Here is a 23,712-nt window from a genome sequence, read left to right on the forward strand (position 1 = left end):
GGGCTCTGCATCTGTCCCATCCTGCTGTTCTCAGTCGTATTTCACTCCCTTCTTTACGGTCTGTGTTTGACCATGCTTTGTAAATCCCACACTTTCTATGGAGCCTTCCTGAACCCCACAAGACAGGGTCAGCGTCCCCTCCTCTGGTTCACATTACAGGAGCAGTCAGCAAATCCCAATGATCACACCAACCCCCTAAAGCCCCCATACCCCCGATAGGGAGCTCTTCTAAAGGGTCATGGCCTAGGTCAGGGTCCTGGAGCACAAGGTGGTGTTCACAGATGCTGGTGAGTGCATTTCACCAGTCACAGGGGCCTTTATAGCAGATTAGTTACAATCAACACCTAATTAATCAAGAGTCACTTGAAAAAAAAATACTTATTTATTTATTTATTTATTTATTTAAAAGGCAGAATTACAGAGAGAGAGAAAGCACACTTCCATCCACTGGCTCACTTCCCAAATGGTTGCAAAGGCCAGGGCTGGGCCAGACCAAAGCCGGAGCCAGGAGCTTCTTCTGGGTCTCCCACGCAGGTGCAGGGGCCCAAGCACTTGGGTCATCTGCTGCTGTTTTCCCAGGCCATAGCAGGGAGCTAGATCAGAAGGAAAGCAGCTGGGACACATACCAACACCCATATGGGATGCCAGTGTTGCAGGCAGCAGCTTTACCCACTACACCACAATGGCCAGCCCAGAGAAATAGGGTATAATGTATTATACCATTTTTCAGTAAGAGATAAAAGGCAGCCATCCTGGCCTTCGGTGTCCATGCTGAAGCATGTGTCGGGAGCATGCGTCAGTGCGTCTCCACTGCTCAGCTGCACCCCAGGTGTAAATGGGCCATATTTGGTTCCTGTGTCAGGGCCCTGCTTGCCTGTCTTGCTCAGCGGCAACCCAGGTACAAATGTGTCACATTTTGTTCAGCCACTTGCCAGGCAATGGGCATCCAAGTTCTGCCTGCTTTCTGGACTGTTACAAAAAATGCAGCTGTGAACATTCATATACAAGTTTCTGAGTCACTGTGTGCTTTCCTCGGCCTTGGGTGGACACCGAATTTCTGAGTCATATGGTCAATTTACGTTCAACATTTGTAGAAACATGGCAAACGTGCAGGCTTCTCCAGCACCACACATGGCTACCGCCTGTCTTCTGAGGACAGCCACCCTGGCAGGTGTGAGCAGGAACCCCACACGGTACCAGCTCCAGAAAGATTGATGATGCCACACACCTTTCCAGGTTGCTCGTTAGCTCCTGGGAAGTCTTTCAGGGGGAGAGAGCTAACCCATACTTCTGTCAACCTTTCTAATTTAGTTGTTTGCCTTCTTAGTTTGGGTGTTAAGTAGCAGATCCTTACCAGAAACATGATGTACAAATATTTCCTTCCAGCCTGTGAGTTGTCTGTTCATTTTCTTAGTGGTATTTCTGGAAGCACAGCAGTTTTTAATTTTGATGAAGCCCAATTTATCAGTGTTTTTTTTTCTTTGTGGATCTTGCTTTTGGTGACATGTCAAAGAACTCTTTGGCTAATACAAGGTCGTGAAAACTCTCACCAGCTTTCTTTTCAAAGGCTGGTGCTCTGAGCTCTCACAGTCAGGTCTGGGATCTGCTTTAGAATTCATGCTTCCTGCATTTCATTGCATTCCCCAATCACCTGATGCTTTCTCCACCTCTGACAAATGCTCCCAGCTGCCCACTGTGCATGGCTAACTCCTGCTCCCAGCCCCTCACGGCCACCAGTGGGGACCGGAGGGCAGTGGCCATGCTGGTTCTGCCTTCTCCCTCTCTCCCGCTGAACACAGCCTCCTTGAGCACCAGGCCCCAGAATGCTGGGCCCACGGTTTCAGCTCTGGCACCTGGCCCACTGCCTAGCAAGCAACAAGCATGTATCAGACACACAAACCAGTTAAAACCTTTTAGAAAATCTCAGACATCCTAAAAATAGCCAAAGGATGTCCAAGAAGTGTCACCCCTGAGGGCAACAACTGAGAATGGCCCAAATCCAACAGCAAGGAAAGGGCGGTTATGCAGTCCTGAGATATCCTCAGGCTGTCCTTTTTAAACGCAACTAGAAACGTTTTTTTAAGACTCTGTTAAAGTGTGAGGAAAAGCTTATTAATGTGATTTCACAAAAACTCATCTATGACACCGTGTTCAGAAAAGTGTTTTCTAAAGTGGCAGGAAGCACCTCCAAGCATTCACAGTGACTGGCTCCAGGCCTCCCGACAGCCACTTCCCTTTCTCCTTTATGCTTCCCTGTGATGCTGAAAATCTAAAACAAAAATAAAACAATCCCATATGGGTGCCAGACTTCCACAGTAGAGCCGCTGGTCTTTATTCCCGGGAGGTGGTCCAGCAGGCAGTCACTGACAACACCAAAGATGGTGGTGTGGTAACCTGGGACACAGGAAAGTAGAGACCTCACAACTCCCAGCAAAGTTCCATGCCCCATGTCCACCTTTCTGTCCACTGCTGAAGTCCCCAATCAGCAAGGGCAACCCTGCAGTAGACCTGGGTCCTGGTGCTGGCTCCGTTACCTGCCAGTCCCTGCCCACAGCCTCAACATCCCTCGGGCTCCTCCTTTGTGGTGGGGATTACAACAGCACCTGTACTCCCATCCCACCAGGCTGACTGGGCCCAATTGGGAAAGCTCCTGTAAGCCATCAATCTCTGCACAACCCGTAGTCAGCATCTCAGCCTGGGACTCACTTGCTTTTCAGATTTATCCATCTCCACAGTGAGGATGGCAGTTAATATTCCTTCCCGGGACATAATGTAATTTAATGAGTATTTGAAAAATGCTTCAGAACCTTCTGTTGAGAGACGAAAGTTCAAGAGCCAATTATTATTATTGCAGCAGCTTTGTGATGGGGTGAACTGGCTGTGTGTGTGTGTGTGTGTGTGAGCACTGCCGTTTAAGATGAGCAAATTTCCCACTGGTGAGATAAGCACTTGAAACTATTTAAGCAAAGCTGTAGAACGGCTTTTGAAATTTAGCTAATTATTGTCAACAGCATTTACTGTGCAACAAAATGAAACCATACCCAGTGGCTCGAGGCTCAGGTGACAACCTGCCTACACTTGTGTGAGCCTGGGGTGTGCTCAATGGAGAAGCCAGCATGGCTTTCAAGGGCTCCTGGGGCTCCAGCAGCCTCCTCGGTCCTCGTGAGGTTCCTGCTGGCTGGGAGCTGCGCTCTCAACACCATTCCAGCTCACCCTCCCTCAGAGAGTGGGCTTGTCAAAACACCCCTGCAATGGGCAAAACACTATTCTCCCCACAAATCCATACCTGGAACCAGGGTCTCTTGCATTTCCCTTTCAACAGGAACCTGATATATGTTTCGCCTGCTGAGCAACCACTATTTTATAATCCCTAATTAGAATCAGGCCTTTCCTTACCATTGCTGAAAATGGCTGTCACATAATAGTCTGATGACAAAGACTTGGGGTCCACAATTACTGTGCACAGCAGTACAGGGTCAGCCCGTCTAGCTTTGTGCACAAGACACACCAAAGAACAATGCCAACTGCTCTGTACAGAGATGCACAGCTCAGGGACCACTAAGTCCACACAGGTAGTGGAGGAAGTGGAAAAGGATAGGGCACTTGCAAGACAGCAAAGGTAGAGGAACAATGTGTAACCCAGCAGGAAGGCTCGGCAGAGGAGCACAGAGATGGACCACACAGGGCTGGGGAACTTGGCCTGATGACGAGGGAAAGTTACTCCCACTGGTTGACCACGACGCCTTTTAGAGGAGAGAGAGGGGTCTCAGAGAAGAGACTGCTTTGGGGAGGGGAGCTAGTACACTTGGGTTGGACGTGTTGAACACGCATGTCCCACCCGCTGGACACCAGGGGTATAGCTGGGAAGTGCTGGGGCACAGGCCAGGGAAGTGCACCTGACCCCAGGTATGGTGAGCAGTCTGCGGGGCTGTGAGGCAGAAAAACACTGTGGGGCTGGGGACACCCTCACCACCGGTGACTTATGGAGGACAGAGAGGAGGACAAGAAACACAGAGCGAGGGGCACCTGTCAGAGGGCTGGGCTGCAAGGGGACACCTGCATGAGACCAGCAAAACTGAGGAAGAAGGGCCAAAGAGACCGCAGAAAATCTGGAGGGTGTGGTGTAACCAAGGCTGGAGGACACAGCTCGCCACACATGCAGGGTGGCAAATGAGCACTAAAGCTCCAAGCAAACCAAACCACTGGTCCCAGGTTTAGGCAGAAAAATGCCACTAGTGATGCCACAGACAGGTGTTCTGGTGAAGGGATAAGGGTTAAACTCAGGACGTGGAAGGGTGCAGGAACATGGCACTGGTGGCAGAAGCGACTCAGTGTGCACAGCCAACCCTCCCAAGAGATCCAGCAGAAGACAGGGGCTTCCTGAGAGCACATGGGACATCGTGGCATCAGGAAAGGTCAGGATGCAGAGGTAGGAACCAAGCTGTTGGAAGACTGTCTGGAGGAGGAGGCAGACAGAGCACAGGAAGGGGCCCCGCCCAGCGCAGCAGGAGCCTGGCAGGTGCCAATCACACTCCAACAACTTGCACCACATCCCAAGGAAAGGCAGTCTTTCCCCATCCCTTGATGGACGAGGACTAACGAGATGGGTGAGAGGCTCTGGACCCTGGTGTACGGAACAGCAGTGTGGCAGCCCCTCAACAGCAGCAATCAGAAAAGCCCTTACCGTTCACGGTGATCGTTCCAGTCATCTGTGGGACCCCTACGAGCGTCACCAGGTACAGACCAGACTCGGCTGGAAGGGAGAGCGCTGTGGGGCGTGACTCGAATTCCACTCCACTGGTCAGCAGCCCCTGCAGCAAGGCACAGAGCAACGTGAGCAGGACCAGCCTGCACCGCACACCTGGCAGCCCAGAACAAGGCAGTGGAAGGCTGCGGCTTCTTAGAACCCACAGAGAACTGCAGAGACCATGCACACGTGACGCACGGGGCAGTCAGATCAACAGCCGCTGCCCTTGATTTTGGTCCTCTCTGCCATGTTTCTGATGTTCGCTTTGCTTTCTTCTTGCACCAAATGGGAATATGAACACAAAGGAAAATTTTTATTTATCTTTTTTTGAAACACTTATATTTATTTGAAAACAAGAGGGAAACAGAGACAGAGAGATCTACTGTTTTACTCCACTAATGGCTGCAATGGCCGGGGCTGGGCCAGTCCAAAGCCAGGATCCAGAAGCTTCCTCGTGGTCTCCCACAATCTAAAAGATGTCAACAATCACCAGTCAACTATTAGAAAATAAAATGTTTAAAAAAATGAACAAGACACCAAAAATTCCAACTATCTTGGAGTAAATCTAACGAATAATGTGCAAGATTTCATCACAGTTACAGAACCCTGCTGAGATAAATTAAAGAACTCAAGACACAGAGAGTCCTGCCCTGTTTGTGGGGTTCCGCTTTCCACAGTTCGCAGTCAAGGCAACCCTCAAACTCTCAGATCCAGGGCCGGCATTGGGGCGTAGCAGGTAAAGCCTCTGCCTGCAACACCAGCATCCCATATAGCTGCTGGTTTGCATCCTGGCTGCTCCACTTCCGATCCAGCTGCCTGCCCATGTGCCTGAGAATACAGCAGAAGATGGCCCAAGTGTTTGGGCCTCTGCCACCCATGTGGGAGATCCAGACAGAACTCCTGTCTTCAAGCCTGGCTCAGCCCTGGCTTGGGCGGACACTTGGGGAGTGAACCAGCAAATGGACTCTGTGACTCAACTTTCAAATAAATAAATAAATAAATAATCTTTAAAAAAAAAAAAAACCTCTTTTATCTGTGGCAGGACAAGGCATGTAAGTAGGTGTGCTGAGAGGAAGGGCGCAAACATGGAACGCAGGAAGGCAAGATGCTGGGCCTTGGTGTGAGTTCAGGGTGTATGAAACCTGCATGCACAGATGTGTGCGTGGTGTAGACAGCTGGGTGTGTGGAATGCACATACACTGTGTCTAACTCTGTGCACAGGAGACGCCGGCAGCAGAGACACTCTGGGGGCAGTGAGCACGCCTGCCGCCCACATGTGAGGCAAAGGCGTGAAGTGATCTGTGTGTGTGCGTGTGGAGGGGGTGCAGTGGGCAGGGCACACTCAGTGAAGCTGATCGTATGCCTTTCATCTCTAACAGACACACTGGCCTCTCTGTCTTCATAGAACAGCCAGGGCGGTGTGGCCACCGCTGCCTGCCTGAAATGCGGGTGGGTTGTGCACGTCTGAAGTGTTCCATGAGTCAGCTTTCGACACAGCACCATGGTATGCTGGCTATATCCAAGTGGTGTTTTTCTCTTGTCTAAGTCTCTACCCTTCCTGATTTGTTAAAATATGTAATTTATTACTTTTAAACCAGGTAAAAATGCTACTTTTAAAATGAAAAAAAATGTATAAGAAACAGCAGCAATCATCTGACATTTTAACTACTTTGTGGTAAATTCCCCCCTTGGATTCCAAGAGCCAGACAGCCACAGCAGAGGCTGACCATGGCCATGTCCTGAGGCCAGTGAACCCTTGTGCAACAGTTGGGGGAACACTGGTCCTCAGTCAGTCTCAGGACTGCTGGCTTAACACAGGCTTGGGGAGCAGTCACATGCAGCAGGGCTGCCCAACAGTCCTGGCTTGCGGAAAACTGTGGCTCCACCAGGCAGTCTGGCCCAGCCAGCAGGGGCGTCTCTCCCAGGCAGGCGCCATGCATCCCCAACACAGCTCATTGTGTTCACACCAGGGATAAGGGCTATGGGCCTTTGTATCCCCCGGGCCCCACGCACCCTGTACCTGGCACAGGGCATGGCCCTCAGTGAGACACCAGCAGGAAGAGCCTGGTTCTCACCTGGAACACCGGTTATGAAACTGGTTGCAGTACAGAGAACCTTGGGAACGGATCCCATGGTAGTCTGAAGGCAGCACAAGTCCCCCAAACAAGCATGGACCAGGGCGTGAATCTTCCACACCCTACATGGTGCAGTAACACAGCACCTCTCTCTACAGCTCCCCCTGCGCCTCAATCCCTGTGTCACCTCACAGCAGCACAACAATCTCCAGTAAGCCCCTATGAACTCAAAAGTGCTGACTTCCAATCTCACAGCCAATGGGCAAAGCTCTGTGCGTGTACAAGCCCAAGGTTGCTCTGTGCTGTCTACTCGGCAGCAAGCATGAGACACGGTAATGACAAAACACGGACTTCATTCACCAAACGCTTACTATCTTGGGCAAAGCAGACATGTGTGCCAGAATTAGTGCCTCTAACAGTAAGCAAAGACGCATTTTAGTGACATGCTGGGGTTCTCGGTCACAGAGGCCCCTGGCGGTGGTACATACCATGTTCTGCACTCGAAGCTCAAACAGCATGGGGTTGTACACCATCAGATGGACTTCACATACATCCCCTTGAACCCACTGGAAATCTAGACACACACACAAAAGAACCCTGCGGTTAGCAGGTAGTTTTGAACTTCTCATGGGGTTTCAGATCAGCCCACTGACGATTTTCTTCCCACAAAGGTGGTGGCCGCCATGCCCATTGTGAGGTGGGAAGTTCACAGCTTGGTGTGCCCTGCTTTCTCTGAAACCACGCAAAGCAAGGTATTGCCACTGTCCTGACACTACACACAGGCTGCCTCCCCCGCCCTCTGCAGGCTGCACTCCTGCTGGCACCCCAAGGCCACCTCACAAAGCTACAGCTGGACCTGGTGTGGCCCCTTACAGCACACAGCACCCCAAGGGCCCCACAGGCTGTCAATGCAGGAAGAAGGCTGGGGTCATTGGCAAGAGGCCCAGAGTGTGGGTCACCTGTGCCCCCCAAGACCACGACTTTTCCACCCAGCCCACCTCCTTGTCAGTTGTAACTCAGCAGCCGCTGGGGGAGACCGAACTCTGAAATAACCCCAAGACTCCAAGCAACCCCAAAACAACCCCAAGATGACCTGAGTGTGAACATGATGACCAAGCCACGTGACAGAACACAGGTGAATGGTTCCTGTAGACTTAATAGAGGTCCCCAACCAGCTGACCAAGTTCATCAAAAGGGAGATTGCTCTAGATGGGATAGACATGATCAAGTGAGCCCATAAAGGGGGTGAGACCCCTCCTGGAGGGGCGGCCCCTAGGAACTCAAGCCAGCAGCACAGGGACCTGAGAGAGGGGCTGGGGGCCAGCAGGGGATGGGGACCTGAGGGAGGGGCTGGGGGCCAGCAGGTGTGAACAGGGACCTGAGGGAGAGGCTGGGGGCCAGCAGGGGAACAGGGACCGGAGGGAGGGGCTGGGGGCCAGCAGGGTACAGGGACCTGAGGGAGGGGCTGGGGGCCAGCAAGGTACAGGGACCTGAGGGAGGGGCTGGGGGCCAGCAGGGGTGAACAGGGACCTGAGGGAGGGGCTGGGGGCCAGCAGGGTATGGGGACCTGAGGGGGGCCACCCCAGGGAAATGGCTGAGGATACCATGAGGGGTATGGACACAAACCTCCCCTGGACAAGCCTGAGATGTGGACACAGCCTGGGCATAGGACTGCACTGGACGCCCTGATTTCACAGACAGTGAGGAAATCAATCTGTATTGCTCTAAACTGGGAAGTTGGTGATTTCTTACAAAGCAACGAGACACCAGCAGAGTACCCATGATGGGTGTCCAAGATATGCCAGCAGGCAGAGCCTGGCTCTCACCGGAACACCTGTTATGAAACTGGAAGGCAGTGAAGGAAAATCAGACCCCACGTGAGGCGTAAAGCCCTTCCACACGGCTGCCCCACTGCTGTTTGTAATCACCTCGGGGGAACAGCAGTGACCCCAGGGTCACAAGGCAGGCACTTGGGGTCTTAGCAGATGAGCAAACCTGCCTGGGAATACCACTGCCAGCATCTTGTGCCACAGGGACTCTGGCCCAGGCCTGGGAACTCCGGGTGGGGCCTAGCAGAGATGTGGTGGCAGAAGGGGAAGCAGAGGCTTTTCCAGCATTTGCTGGCCGGAATTCCTTGGCTTTCACAGAGCCTTCAGCTTCTGCAAACACCTTGTGCCAGGGCAGCCTGCACAGGATCCAGGACCAGCTCCACCACACCTGTGATGATGACCGGGAGCTGGCATCTTGGATCCATTCACAAGATGATGGCACAGAGTAACACAGTGCAGGACCGACTGCCACCTGGTCAGAACCAGCACTTGCCTTATTTTACGAAGAGGGAAAACTCCTCCTGACAGGTGGGGCAGCCTGCCCATCTTAGGCCCTGATAAATCATTGCTCAGACTCAAAACACAAGGCTGTCAGCTCTGGAACCCACGCTCTTTCTCCCTCCACCAAGCTGCCCCTCGGTAGCTCCTGGGACTGAGGCTGCCCTCTCTCTGCAGGGGTCTGACGTCAGCCTCTTATAAGCTGCAGGAGCTTCTCCACAAAGGAGCCAGGGCAGCTGTGCTCATCCCACCTGACCCCTCCGCCCTCAGCAGCCTCCCTTGGCCTGCAAGAGACTGGCACCCCAGCCCACCCCCAACCAAAGATGAGGAACTCATTGTCTCTTAAACAGGTCCTTATGTCTGGTATCACAGATTTGTTCTCTCTCGTGGTCAAAAAATGATCATTGTTCTTTCCAGGGTGCCGAAAAAAGTAATTTGTACTTTGACGGCTTTTGTCCACTACAGGTAAGTCTAAAGTCAATCACTGAGTCTGTGAGAAGTGATTTTTGTCAGAAACAGACAATCCCCTGCCTGTGCCCCTGCCTCAACAGTCCCTCCCTGAAACAGCAAGGGAGCAGGAGTCAGCGGCAGTGAAACCCGCTGTCTCAGGTTCGGCCCATCCCCTGCGCCCATTATCATCTGTGCAGACAGGTGCTTCTGTGGCCACGTTTGCCTCTGCCTGTGGGAGGAAGCGCTCCTGATTGCCTGCTGCATCCCAGTACCGAGCCCCAGGCACACGAGTGCCAGTGCAAACATCATCTACAGGGACATCAGGAACTCTCTAATCTGACCCTCAGCACAATGCTCCCATGAGCTCCCAGTGTGCCCACAGCATGGAGGGCACACGTGCAGCCCAGGTGGCCCTGTCAGCTGTCCAAGGTCACATGGTGGGGAGTGGGGGTTGCAGGGCTAGGCTGCAACCCAGGCTGCCACGTTCTGTCCAGGCCACCCTGCCTGGCAGCAGTGACCTCAGACTGAATCTGGGATACCACAAGGTCCTTTCACAAGAGGGAGGAATCTCTTCACCCCTCCAGGCCTTGCCTGGGACCTTGGTTGCCATCATCTCTGCTCAGAGCAGGGCCCAGACGAAGCCTGCACACAGGCACTCAGGCCAGGATTCAGTGCAGGCGGAAGGCAGGTGGTGTCAGCACTGGCCCTCAGGGTCTGCCTCACCTCCAGTGCCCAGTTAAAGATGGACTTACAGAGACTAGAATCTCAGGCAAAAGGGACACGAGTCTTCACACTATAGGCAGAAAATTGTCCAAAAGATATCAGAAGTCATGGAACACAAAGTACATTCTCCTACCCATGAGTATTCAACAAATAATATGCATCTCAGCTGAACCTTCTGTTATAGATATTTCAGAAAAAACACAAAGCTTGACATTATCCACTGAATAGATGAGCAGGCACTTCTTACTATGATGCAAAACTGTATCACAGAGGATAAGGGTGGAGGGCGTGAGGCATGGTGGTTCAGACACCACTTGGGATGCCTGCATCCCGTATCAGAATGCCTGGGTTTCAGTCCCTGCTCCACCTCAATTCCAGCTTCCTGCTAACGTGCACCCCGGGAGGCAGGAGGTGCAGTTCCAGCTTCCTGCTAACACACACCCTGGGAGGCAGGAGGTGACAGCTTGGGTACTCAGGTCCTTGCCACCTGGATCATTGAGTTCTGGGCTCCCATCTTTGAACTGGCCCAGCCCTGGCTGTGGTAAGCATTTGAAGAGTGAACTTGTGGATGGAAGATCTCTCTCCATGTCTCCCTCCCTCCCTTGCTCTCTCTCTGTCTCTCCCTTTCAAATAAAATGAAAAGCAAACAAACAAACTGCAGTCCCTGAGTGCCGAGTTCTAAGCCGAGGGAAGGAGACAGGGCCCGGCCATGACCTGGCTGGCTGGCTCAGGGCAGGTGATGTGCACCCCTCAGTCTCCACCCTCTCCGTGAACAGGCACCTGCAGCATCAGCATCCCATCACGATGAGAACTCCTACCTGGTGTCGGCTTTGGGCCTCATTCACAAAAGGAAGCCTCATCAATTGCTGAAGAACAAAGAACAGTAATGAGGCTGGATGCTGGGCACGAGCCACAAGGGCAGAGACTCCAAGCCAAGCTCCAAGGCCTTGAGTTTAAGGCTCTGATGTCGCTGTCTTTGAATCCTTAATAATGTTGTAACCAGGGGCTCCCTGATCCCCTGCTGTGCTGGGCCCTGTGGATCACACAGGTGGCCTCAAGAAGAGGAGCCTGGCCTCCAGCCCCTAAGCCCTCTATACAAGTCTGCTCTAGAGCCTCTCTGGCCCCGCCTCCCCAGTGCACAGTCTTTGCTCAGACTCAAAGGGGAGGTACCCAGGAGCACCTCTGCCACCGACATCCTGTCTCCCTGTTTGACTTCCTATGCACTTGTCCAGCCTGCACGAACTGGGTGGGTAGGGGCAGGCTGCAACCCTCTGGCTTAGCTCAGTGCAGCCCAGTGTCAACATGCTTGGAACACTTACACTAGCCAGGAACTGGGCTCACATGATTTACTGAACACTGACAGCAAAGGACAGAATGGTGTATAGGTGGCTGCCACACCACCATGAAGCCATGACGCTGTACCTGAGCCCTTAGGAGCCAGGCATAATCTGCAGCTAACTGGGGCCCACACCAGGTGTGCATGCACATTAGAGCAAACCAGAGAGCACCCCTGGGAGCGGGACACTTGGTCTAGGGATGTGTGAGCCCAGCTCTTGGCTTTGCCACTAAGCAGCTAAGTAACCTGTAGGAAACCATCTCTCTGAGTCTGTGTTTTTCTGTCTATAAGAGGAGATAAAAATCAACTCCTCCAAAATTAATGCGACAACTAAAGGCACAAAAATACGAGCCAGCCTCTTCTCAAGCAGCATCTGAATGAAGAAGTGATCTCCAGGGACAGAAAGCACAGGTCTGTCTAGGACTCCCAACTTGGTCTTGCCCTGTAGCTGAGCAAGCAACTTTCCTTCCAAAGACGCACTGTTTTCAGGGAGTTCTGACAACATGCAACTTGTTGGTGATGTTTACCGTGAGGCCCTACTAGGAGCTGAGGCCAGCTGGTGCTGGAGTTACAGGAGGAACACTACGATGATGATCTCCACACAGCGCTCCGGTGTCCCTTCTGCAGGGAACAACGTGGCACTGCGGACAGCACAGACTGAGCAGCGAGGCCACTTCTCCTGGCAGTGAGGTCCTGGACAAGCCCTGTCCACTCCATTCACTCTTTCATTGTGCTATGGGCATTGGGGACAGGACAGGGAGCAGCACAGAGCTCCAGGCCTCTTGCTACATTGTGGGAGGGAAGCCATAAAGAGGCAAATGTCTAATTGAGTTAAGGAAAGGCACTACCGAGGGGCAAGCTAGGGATGCTGAGGGCAGGGTGGCCTCCAGAGTGCTGGGAGCAGCAGATTCCCCCTCTGAGAAGACGATATTTGAACAGAGACCCAAGCAGCGTGACTGTGAGTGAGGCAGCGACAGCAATGGGACGAGGTCCATGCAGAGACCAAAGCTGTGGGACTGGGACAAGTCATGTGTTCAAGGACCAGAAAGGAGTCATGTGGCTGGATCTGAGAAGCAGAGGTGAGAGAGGTGGGGGGGTCAGGACAGGCAGGCAGCTGCGGTGGTATGCGAGGCAGGGCCCCTAAGGAATGAAGGTGCCTTTTCCCTAAAAGGAGGCACAGCAATCAAAATCAGAAATAAAGAGGCAGCACAGAAAGTGCTGAGGATCAAAAACCGAGAGCGAGAGAGCTGCCAGCAGCCTTGGGCCTCCACACCAGGAGGGGACCAAGAGCAGTTGGCCTCTGGGCAGGGCCCGGCCTTCCCTAAACTCGGGCTCCTTGTCTAGGAAATGCAGGCCCCTGCCCCTGTAGATCTGTCATGGGGACGCACAGGCCAACCAGCATGACAGGCAATCCCCACCCCATATGCAAGTGGACACTGGTGTCTGTCTCCAGGGCAGTGAGGGAGAGAGCTCAAGCCATGGCCAGGCCTTGCAAAGGACACCAGAACACCGGACAGGGAGGGCCTGGGGCACACTGTGCCCTGGGTCAGTGACAGGAGAGACATGAGTGGTTGCAGCCTGGGAAGGGGCGGGGAGCTTGGAGCCAGAAGGGCAGAGGCGAGGTCTTCAAGAGAACCAGGGTTCTGCTCCCCCTCTCCCCACGTTCACGGGGAAACGGCACCAGGGACACGGCCCAACCCCAGAGCAGAGCTTTCTCTGCTGGTGGGAAGTCAGCACGGATCATCTGAGATCACGCTTGTCTCCACTGCCTTTCTGACATCATCCGTGTTAAGTCTCAATAAACACAGCTCTTTTCAGTTCCTGGGAATTTCCTGAAAATGCCGTCAATGAAATACAGCTTTAAAACTCAGCTCCACGGGCAGCTGCCTGCCAAAGGCAGCAAACCAGACAAGCTTCCGTGGGAGGAAAGGCACACAGGCAGCCAGCCTGGAGCTTTGCGCTGACATCCAGAGGCGCCAGGGGCAGTGGGAGGCAGGGCGGGGGGACAGAGCTGGGGCCACGGGGCCTACCTATCTTCTTGTTGCACTCTTCCCTGAGGTCGTGTGCGATGACCGGCGAGTAGATGAAGGGGCTCTTGGCCGACACGTTCTGACCCAGCAAGCTCTTCATTGTCTGTGGCCGGAGGCTGGCGGGGAGGTTCAACAGCTTCACACGCCTGTGACAAATGGCACAAAGATGTCAGCAGACATGCTGGCCTGGCCTCAGGGAAACAGGACGTGTGGGAACAAAAGTGGATATGTCAGGGGAGATGAACCAAAGGAAGGGAAAGCACTCAAAGTCAGCAGCAGGGCAAGGCAGCCGAATGCCACACACAGTGAGCTCAGGAAGGCCCAGGAATACCCCCACCCCGGGATGGGGGCACAGCCACTTTCCCCTGGCCCCACAGACAAGGCCCAGGATGAGCCCCCACTGCTACTGCGACCAGCAGGCTGGGCTGCCCTGGGCTCAGGAGGTCAGAGGCCAACAGCACCCCTGCTTTCCTGTCAGTGCCACCTGACCCTTACCCTGCCTCCCCGGAGTGGGTTAGCTCACAGACCCACAGAACCAACCCCACACTTCATCTGTGTGGTCTCACTGATGCATCACATCCACCGTCAGCTTGGGTGCCATTAGTATGATCTCCACATAACCAGTTATCAAACAAGAGATTAAGTGCACAGCCTAAAATCCCATGGCTGGACAGGGATGACAGCAAGAGATGCTGGCTCTGAAACCATGGCGGGGGCGGGGGAGGGGGGTCTCTCCTGGGAGATTGTCTTGGCAAGGTGGTGGATCAGCTCAGGAATATTGCTAAGGAAACCTCTTTGGATGGGGGAGAACAGGTATGATAGCAACACTGCCGGCAATGCACCTGCATGTCCCTCCACCCCCACCTCCCAGAGATAAGGCCATGGGAGCAGCTCTGGCCACCAGGTGAGGGGTGGGAACCATGCAGCTCCCTCCCAGAGGAAGCCTGGGCCTCCTACTTTCTCCTTCCACAACTGTAAAGCCAGACACAGGGAAGGTGAAGCAACCAGGATCATGGAGCAACCCCAGGGAGCTCAGGGGCCTGGAAAAGGGCCCAGCTGGCATCAGATTTCATTGCAACAAAGCACTAAGACTGCAATGAGACTGCAACGGAAATTTCTGCTACCGTGTAGCCCAACCTCTACTGGAGAATGAGGACTGCCGTACCAAACCCACGAAGCCACAGCCTTGCCGGGCTGGATGGGGTCTCCAGATGCCTTGTACAGTCCTCTTCCCTACCCGCTACATACACTCACATACAGCATCCCCACTGTACCCAGAAAAAACACCCGACAACTTCCCATCCCCATCTTTGCAGAGTCTGGGTCACAGCTGTGATTTTCAGCCAGTGTCCACGGCATTCGCAGGCAGGAGCTGCAGCTCACAAACCAGCATCCTGCAAACCACGGGTTATGTCGAACATGCCCCGTCCGCCCCCCTTCTCCTGTGGGCACCCTGTGTCCCGTTTACCAGAGAGGGTCAGAACTGTGCATCTTTTGTCTGCTTCAATTCTGCTGGAAGCTTGCAGAGGACAGCTGCACCAGAGCCCTCTCTGTGTCCCCGCCAGGCACCCAGTCCAGGACTCGGACTTTGAATAGAATCCCAAGCTTCCAAATCTTTCAGAAGCTAAGCTCAAGGCTAAGCAGCTCATTCCTGACTACTGCAAATCCCAGCCCTGTGAACATTCTGGAAATACCAGCTGCACAATCCGTGGACTCAGGCCCCTCTGAAGGCTAGGCTGAGCCTCAGGCCCACACCCAGCCACCTAGGGACCTGCCTGTGGCCAGTGCTCACCATCTGCCTGGGAGACATTCTCAGGTAGGAGAAAGACCATGACCACAGGGCAAGGAGTTGCCAGCATCCAATCCCAGAGGCCACTGGCACTGCGTGGCCCTCGGCTCTTTCACTGGAAAGGTAGGAAAAGTGAGAAGTCCCTGAAAAATAGTAAGATCCCCATGTACCTCAGCAGTCACTCCAAGACTAAGCTGGAAACACATGTCAGGTACCTGTATTAGCACCTGACAGGTAGTAGGTCAACATAATCCCCTCCTCTGCCCCTTCCTAAAACAACATTTACTTATGCACACACAGAGCAGAGTCCCTGGTGTAAAAATCACAGCACTGGACTGCAGTGAAGACATGAGGTTCTGGATCCCTGCTGCTGACCCCTGGGCTAGGACACAGTTGCTCTACACCTGAGGGTTAACTCATGTATAAGACAATTCAGGTCTCTTGGGACACAAACAGCTTCCTATTCCACACCACAGTCACCACCTAAACATGAACTTGGCTGTACTTCCAAGGAATCATCACTGTAAGCAGAGAAAAATCTAGATCCACCTAAAATGTTCTTAAACATGGAAAAGGGATGGGCATTTGGCACAGCAGTTAAGATGTTACTTGGGACACTAGCAGCCCAGGTCAGAATGCCCAGTTAGAGTCCCAGACACTCTGCCTCCTATCCAGCTTCCTGCTAGTGCACATCCTGGGAGACAGCAGATGATGGCTCAGGTACTTGGGTCCCTGCCACCCATGTGGGAGCCTGGAGGGAATTCCTGGCTCCTGGCTTTGGCCTGGCCTAGCCCTGGAGGAGGCAGGGAATTAAAAGGCAATAGAAGGGGAAATCTCTTTAAGATGGCCCAGAAGGCTTCCTTCCCCCCAAAAGCTGCCTTGAGCAAGACAAAAGTGCCAATCCCACTCCTTTCCCATGAGAATAGCAAGGAAGCAGTGATTCTACCCTCTGAGTTTTCAGTTTACAGTGAAAACAGAAAGAAGGCCCTTTTTGTTTTATCATGAGCAGGCAAGACAGGACAGACAAGATTACAAACCCAGCCTTTTGATGCGTTTTGCCCCAGCCTCCTAAGGGACTGTTAGCTACTATTCTGTTTTTCACCCCTGAAGTTGTACTTAAGAGACTGGACAGACACAGTTTCTGGGGCTGTGTCTCTTGGATAACCCTCCTGGCTGCAGTGGCAGCAGGTTTCTGACTTAAATAGAGCTCGCTTTGCTCACTGCTGTGTCCAGGTGGAAATGCTTCTTTCGTGGCAAAGAACCGAGGATGCCTTTCTTCACTGTTTTTTTACCCATAATACTGGCTGTGGCAGCCATTTTGGAGAGTGAACCAGCAGATGGAAGATCTCTCCCTCCCTGTCTCTCTCATTCTTATTCTCGCTCTCACTCTCACTCTCTCATTCTCTGTCTCCCTGCCTTTCAAATAAAATGAAAATAAATTTAAAAATTTTTTAAATATGTAAAAGCATTCCAAGAGCTCTTGAGGCAACAGTCATTCTTCGTTCTTCAGTGTTGGTTATGCATGAGATCAGAGGCCAAAAAACTCATTTACCTGTACACATGTGTGTACTTCTTGGTATGTATACTTTTTTCAAAAAAATTATTTTTTAATAAATGTGAAACTACATATTATATTGTGTCTTTTTTATCTTTATTTATTTATTTTTGACAGGCAGAGTTAGAGAGAGACAGAGAGAAAGGTCTCCCTTCCACTGGTTCACTCCCCAAATGGCCGCTATGCCTGGCGCACTGCGCTGATCTGAAGCCAGGAGCCAGGTGCTTCCTCCTGGTCTCCCATGCAGGTGCAGGGCCCAAGGACCTGGGCCATCCTCCACTGACTTCCCGGGCCACAGCAGAGAGCTGGACTGGAAGAGGAGCAACCGGGACAGAATCCGGCACCCCAACCAGGACTAGAACCCGGAGTGCAGGCACCACAGGAGGAGGATTAGCCAAGTAAGCCATGGCGCCAGCCTTCAACAATGTTCTTTGTGGGGGGAGGGCTCTGAGGGCAAGTTCAGCCAGAAAAGTACCCTTGCTTAGTGGTCATAGCTCAAGTTTTTTCATCTATGTCATTTTACAAAATATGCCCCCCACCACTACCACAGAAAATGTCCAGGGCTCCTGCCCTAAACGCAACATAATTTGGCACAGATAACCACAGAACTCACACGTTCGGCCTGTGACACTGCCTATGGCGGAGCAGGATCCCTGGGGTAAGGAGTCCCAGAGAAGGAATGTTCTTCCAGATTCTATCTGGAAAGCCTGGCTCTGCTCAGCACACTGTGGCTAACTGGAATCAAGCAAAGCAACCGTGGGATGCTAATTAGCAAACTGACAGAAAATCAAGTGGGCAGGAGGGAAGAGACAGGACAAAGAGCACTCCTTTTTCTCCTGCCCTCTTAGTTCCTCAGCCTGCCTTCTAGGGAAGCATGGAAGACAGCACTGGAGAGCAGGTAACAGAAGGGCGATGGCTGTGAGAAGCCTCACCAGGCCGCAGGTGGAGCAACAGGGAAGCCGCCCATGCTCCAGGTCCTGCACTGACCACACTGCAGAGGAGGACAAGACCTCCCCGCTCTGACTTCCGAATGCTACAGACATTCCTCACTGGCTCCAACAGCCCTGGTTTGAGAACTACTTCCAGGAGGATACCAAGTAGGGGAGAAAATGCAGGACCAGGGCTTACAACTGCTGAGAGCACAGGGCCCCCACCCTGGGGCACCTGTGAGGCTGACAGCTTGCCTCAGTGCTGGGCCTCTCAGCCTCTTTGTGATTAAATGTGTATGATCCCCCCTCAAGCTGCATAATTAAACCTAAACTTTAAGTTGCAAAAGCACCAAAGGCACTCAGAACTCTAATTGGGGGATTTAGATCCTTAGATTCTTAAAAATTTCAATACCTTCAGTAACTCTAGGGCTCTTTGCCAGGTGCAAGGAGCTCAGCAATAGCTCCTAAAAAAGCAGACTCCCTACCCACATCACCACCCCAACTCGGAGGCTCACTGGGGAGTGGGAAATGGCACCTATTTCTTCTTTAATAAGATGTGCTTTTGGTCTGCATGGTTATTTGTGGCTGGTGCTATAACTACTGGTCATCCCCCTCTGTAGGCAATTCTGTGGAGAATCAAGCGGAAGGCTTGTAATCTGAGCTGGCTGTCCTCGGCAGGACCTCCAGACAGCAGTGCCCACGGAGGGTTTGGCAGCCCTCCTGGCAGTCATCCTTGACCATGACTGAGTCCCTGGCAGTTAGCACAGAGCCAGACCCATCTTGGGCACTCAATACATATTAGATTAATTGACTTCTGCAATAGAATTAAAATAGAAATGCACTTTGTCTCCTTTTTTATTATTAATTTGCATCATAATTACTTGAAACCATTTAGGGGTGAGGTTAGTTCCGGTTCTCCTGCTCCAGAGAAGAGGTAAGTAGTTTCCTATAAATTGCTAAAACAGCTTTACCGTCAAAAACTAAGAGACCTCAACAGAAAAGAAAATGGCTTCAATCATCTGTTCTGGCACCAGAATTACAAGGACGAGACTCTCCTCAGGTGCGTCTGATAGCCCTATACAGCAGGTGTGATCATTCACTCACCAGCGCAGGTATCCTCCAAGCAGCTGACTGCCTAGCACTAACAAGGTGCTTCAGTCTCCAAATGCACCTCCGCTGAGGCTGCCTGGAGCTAGCAGGGGGCCGTGCAACACCTGATGTAAATGTTTTTTTTTAAATTAAGCACTCCTGGGCATAGGACTTTGAAATCATTGGCTACTACGTTAAAATAGCCGCAGACTTGATTTCTGAGGAAGACTATGGCCCAGTCCACAGAGCTGCTGTATAGGACTGGTCAGCAAAATACCTTGGACAAATACCCATGAAGAAAGATGGGTTTATGCAGATCACTGTTTTTGGAGGTTCAACTCCAAGGTTGGTCGCGGCACCTGTTGTGCATCTGTGAGGGTGGCAGATGGCTGGGTGGAGCGCACACAGAAGAAGGACCCCCTGGCCAGCCAGGAAGGGGATACAACAGCTGGGCCTGACTCAGGCATCCACAATCACATGAGAGTTATCTTTTCTGGGCAACACCCACCAAAGACCTGGGGATCTCCCAGTAGGCACTCTTAGGCCATGGGACTGTGTGAGGCTTCCACCCTCACAGTCCCATCAGTACAGGACTCTGGGGTTTAAAGCCCCGCATGAGTTCAGGACTAACATCATGTTTCAACTGTGAGGATGAGAAGCAAGACTGAGGAAGAGCAGACCACCTGTATACAGTGCCTCTAGTTAAGCATCCCACACCAGCTCGCTGGAGGACTGCCGGGAACCAAGCACCTGTGACAGGCAGCTGCCATCCTCAGTCAGCACCCCCACCCCCAGCCACTTCTTTCTGATGCCTGAGAACATAACTCTGCGAGGTGCTGCCTGACTCCTGCCAAAAGCTCACTTAGGAAATCACATTCACCAGGCAAAGCTGATGTGTCAGCAATCCACCCGTCATTCTGGACATTCTCAGTGGTGGTGCCGGAGCAAGCCAGACAGCAGCCAGCCAGGCACACCGCTGGTCATCAGTGAGCACACTGGGGCATCACACCCTGCATGTGCACAGCCGACTGCTGGGATTGGAGGAGACCTCTGCAGTGATGTTGTGCAGGAAGCCATCCCCTGCACCCCAAGGTCGCCTCATTGAGACCCCATGAGCCTTGTCACCACGAAGACGTGTCTCCCCAGTGGGACTGGACCTGTCTGCTCATGAGACAGAGGACCTCAGCATCCAGCAGGCTGACTTCTTGTTGGCCACAGCCAGGTTATGCTTTGCCCCTTCCAGCCCTCACATGGTACCTTAAGACTTCCAGGTACTAACAAAACTTGTCCTTTATTTTCCCATCGCGCCCTTGCTTTCCCATCACTCTGGCAGGACTATTTTTAATGTATATTTATGTGTGCTGCTGCAAACACTCTAGGAAATAAGGCAGAATAGTACCCACACAATAACCACTTGAACCATTTCTAGGCGAGCCAAGCGTGCTAGACTAAGAGTCTAAGGCCGAGTGTCTTCATTGATCCAAATGCATCCAACAGCACCCACCCCCTTCCCTTCCCGCCCCTAACAAGTCAGTCCTGATGCCACCAGACAGGACAGAGCCAGGTGGGTGCCTGCACCGGCCCAGCACAGATGACGAGGTCCAGGCAGAGCAGGAAGGGCCCATGGGCTGGGTCCAGCAGCACCCCAGCAGAGGCATGCAGAGCTACACAGGGAGACACATAGGACAACAACAGGTGATAGACGAGAAAACAGAGAAGTAGCTGTTCATGAGAGTGGAGGGCAGGGTCCTCACGACCAGAGAAGGGGCTGTAGATGTGAGACACCTGGAACACAGCCCACTGGGCTGGGCTGCAACTGACTGCAGGGCTGGAGCAGGGGAAGTGTTAGATAAGATGAACCCTACACATGTGACAAAGGACACAGCAGACTTCTTGAAGGGGCCCCCACTGGCCAAATCAGGAATGATGGAAGCATCACAATAACAATAGGATGGAGTTTATCATATAATAATATATTACAGGACACCATAAGTATACATATAGCAAAGTAGGCAGATGGATAGATGGGTGGATGGACAGACAGTGGATAGATAGAAAGACGGATAGATAGAAAGGTGGTCAGATAGATTGGTAATCAACAGATATATAGACAGACGGGCAAACAGAAAGGTAGGTGGGTGAATGGATAGATTAGATAAAGACAGATGGGGAGAGAAAGACAGGAAGATGGATAAATGGATGGATGGACAGATGAGAGGGTGAGAGTGACAGGGACAGAGAGAGAGGATAGACAATCAGATGAGAGACACGTGGACCAACACAACCACTCCTCATTTCCTAGCTCTAGCTCTAAGTAACATGAATTTTCAAGAGTAAATAAAGTCACATTTCATTTCATAGGGAGCGATGGATTTAATTCAGCTGACATAACTTAATACTTGTATGTATAGGCAAAAGCATTAACTGGCAGGAAACGGTAAAGTCACTTTAATCAGTGCAAGAGCTCCCTGGAGCTTCCAGGAGAACACAGACCTGCAGAGACCTCTGCTGCCTACACTGTGCTTCCCCAGGGTCTCACTCAGTCCTCACAGGAGCTCAGCACCAGCGGCCTCACTTTGGGAGGAGGAGATGAAGGCATGGAAAAGCTAAATGGTTATTTCACAGCCACACGATTAATTACAGAAAACAGAGTTTGGATACAAGTCTACTGGGCAGAATCCTATGGTTTTTCCAATTTTACATTAAGGGAAGTTATTAATGTTTGGCCTTAAGAAGTTACATCAATAACTATTAGCTACAGTTCCTCCTTCCTGAAGCCCAGGGAAGTGCTTACGCATCAGAGGCCTGTGACAGAGAGGGATTCAGAGGAGGAAGCTCACACGGCCTGTTCCAGAAGCATGACCTGGGGTATATCTCTGGAGAAGAAAGATCTTACTTGGACAAGGAGAAGAAAAACATTAGAGGCTGAAGAATTACAGAGCAAGGACATCACGTTTGTCCTAATTCCTTATCTTTCCAAGCAGGGAAAACTTAAGAGAACAGCACAAAAGCAAAAGCTGGCAAGCACATTAAAGTAAGCGAATGTGTATCTGTGCATGAAAATTAGTCTCGGATAAAAACACAGGCCCCCAGACCCAGCCCTCCTAGGCAGAACATGTCACAAGTTCAGGAAGAGGCTACACAGCTCACAAAACAGAGCACACCCCCACTCTGTGGCGGAGCTTCCTGTCCAAGGCCTCCCTCTCAGAGGAGGGAAGGGCAGCTCCCACCAGTGTGCTGTCTTGCCCCACAGCATGGCAGTCTGGACACGAAAACTGGCCTCTGTGCCTGGGCAGCATGGCAGGCTGAGTGGGTTACAACGCACGACATGGGGCCTGGACTGAGGGCTGACTCCTAACGTCCACTCCCCCACTCCGCCCCATTGGCCAACAGTCCTGAGGCTTCACCTCCGTCATATAGTTCAGGGGTATGGACCTGGGACGGTGGAAAGCATAGGGACACTTATAAAGGCCCCTGAGAGGATGGCCCCTACCTTTCCTTCTCTCTTTTCCTGAACACGGAGTGACGAGAATGCGAGGCAGGGAGCTGCTGCTGTCACTCTGATACAACACCAGGCCTATGTGATCCATGCACTGTTGGGAAGTGTGGGTATAAAAATGTCTCCAAGAAGGAAACTTGGCCAGCGTTGTAGCTCAGTGGGTTAAGCAGCAGCCTTCAAGGCCTGCATCCTATTTGGGTGCTGGTTCAAGTCCTGACTGCTCCACCTCTGATCCAGCTCCCTGCTGGGAGCACCTGGGAAACCAGTGGAAGATGGCCCAGGTATTTGGGCAGCTGTCACCCATGTGAGAGACCTGAATGCAATTCCTGGCTCCTGGCTTCAGCTTGGCCCAGCCTGTTGTGGCCATTCGGGTAATGAACCAGCGGATGGAAGACCTCTCTTTCTCTAAGTCTGCCTTTCAAACAAACAAATAAATCTTTTAGAAAGAAAAACAAAGGGCTGGTGCTGTGGCATAGTGAGCTAAGCTCCGCCCACAGGGCCAGCATCCAACATGGGCGTCAGTTCAAGTCCTGGCTGCCCCTCTTTTGATCCAGGTCTCTGTTAATGGCCTGGGAAGGCAGTGAAAGAGGCCTAAATGTGTGCGCCCCAGCATCTGCATGGGAGACCCTGAGGAGGCTCCCAGCTTCAGATGAGCCTAGCTCTGGCCGCTGCAGCCATGTGGAGAATGAACCAGTGAATGGAATACCTTTCTCTCTGTCAGTAACTCTAGCTCTCAAATAAACAAATTCAAAAACCTTAAAAAAAAAAAAAGGAAAAAAGACAACGGAGATTCATTTCGTGTTTCCTATGGGCCAGGAACTATGCTGGTGTTGCTGTACGTAGGAGCCATGGTGAAATAAAACCAAACAGCCCATGAAGGGGCATTTCTAAGCCTGTGGGAAACCTGAGAACAAAGCTCAGAGAGGCTATGTCCTTGTCCAAGGCCCCAGGTTAGTGGAGAACAAACCCAAGGCCTCAAATCTCAGTTCCAGGGCTGCCTGGATGGCTCAGCCTCCCTCCCCTCCAGCGTCTCTGGGAGATCAAGTCCCTTCTTGGTGGCCATGCCCTGTGAGGAACAACCCTTTCCAGCTTCACTGATGAGAGGCCTGCTTGCTCAGAGATCCGCACACGGCCCAGAACGTTCCATGAACTGCGGAGTGCCC

General features: G+C 52.2%; 1 protein-coding gene across 7 annotated transcripts; it reads right to left on the bottom strand.

The window, feature by feature from the left end:
• Positions 1 to 406: 406 nt before the first annotated feature.
• LOC103346529 (trafficking protein particle complex subunit 9-like) lies at positions 407 to 22,817 on the bottom strand. 7 transcript variants are annotated; one of them, XR_016225675.1, is made up of 6 exons: positions 16,515 to 16,740; positions 15,481 to 15,592; positions 13,689 to 13,834; positions 7,311 to 7,396; positions 4,685 to 4,811; positions 407 to 593 (listed from the first exon to the last, which is right to left on the bottom strand). XR_016225675.1 is itself a non-coding variant. In XM_089320745.1 (4 exons), the coding sequence occupies exons 1-4, from the start codon at positions 17,997 to 17,999 to the stop codon at positions 5,127 to 5,129; spliced, it is 357 nt and encodes a 118-aa protein (XP_089176871.1). In that variant the 5' UTR covers positions 18,000 to 18,233; the 3' UTR covers positions 5,081 to 5,126. The 7 variants fall into 7 exon arrangements, 1 of the variants encoding a protein (XP_089176871.1); XR_016225676.1 differs by lacking the exons at positions 15,481 to 15,592; positions 16,515 to 16,740 and adding an exon at positions 22,544 to 22,817; XR_016225674.1 differs by lacking the exons at positions 15,481 to 15,592; positions 16,515 to 16,740 and adding an exon at positions 19,066 to 20,391.
• Positions 22,818 to 23,712: the final 895 nt, after the last annotated feature.

This window comes from Oryctolagus cuniculus, chromosome 19 (assembly GCF_051225735.1).
Source record: "Oryctolagus cuniculus isolate XC-2025 breed Fujian yellow rabbit chromosome 19, ASM5122573v1, whole genome shotgun sequence".
NCBI lineage: Eukaryota > Metazoa > Chordata > Mammalia > Lagomorpha > Leporidae > Oryctolagus > Oryctolagus cuniculus.

Coding starts and splice junctions, on each gene's coding strand:
- LOC103346529 (XM_089320745.1), bottom strand. CDS start 17,999: ATGGGCGGCTTCCCTGTTGCTCCACCTGCGGCCTG. Junction 13,835..17,964: donor GTTGCTCCACCTGCGGCCTG/GTGAGGCTTCTC, acceptor CATTTGTCACAG/GCGTGTGAAGCTGTTGAACC. Junction 5,217..7,310: donor AGCTTCGAGTGCAGAACATG/GTATGTACCACC, acceptor GACATCTTTTAG/ATTGTGGGAGACCACGAGGA.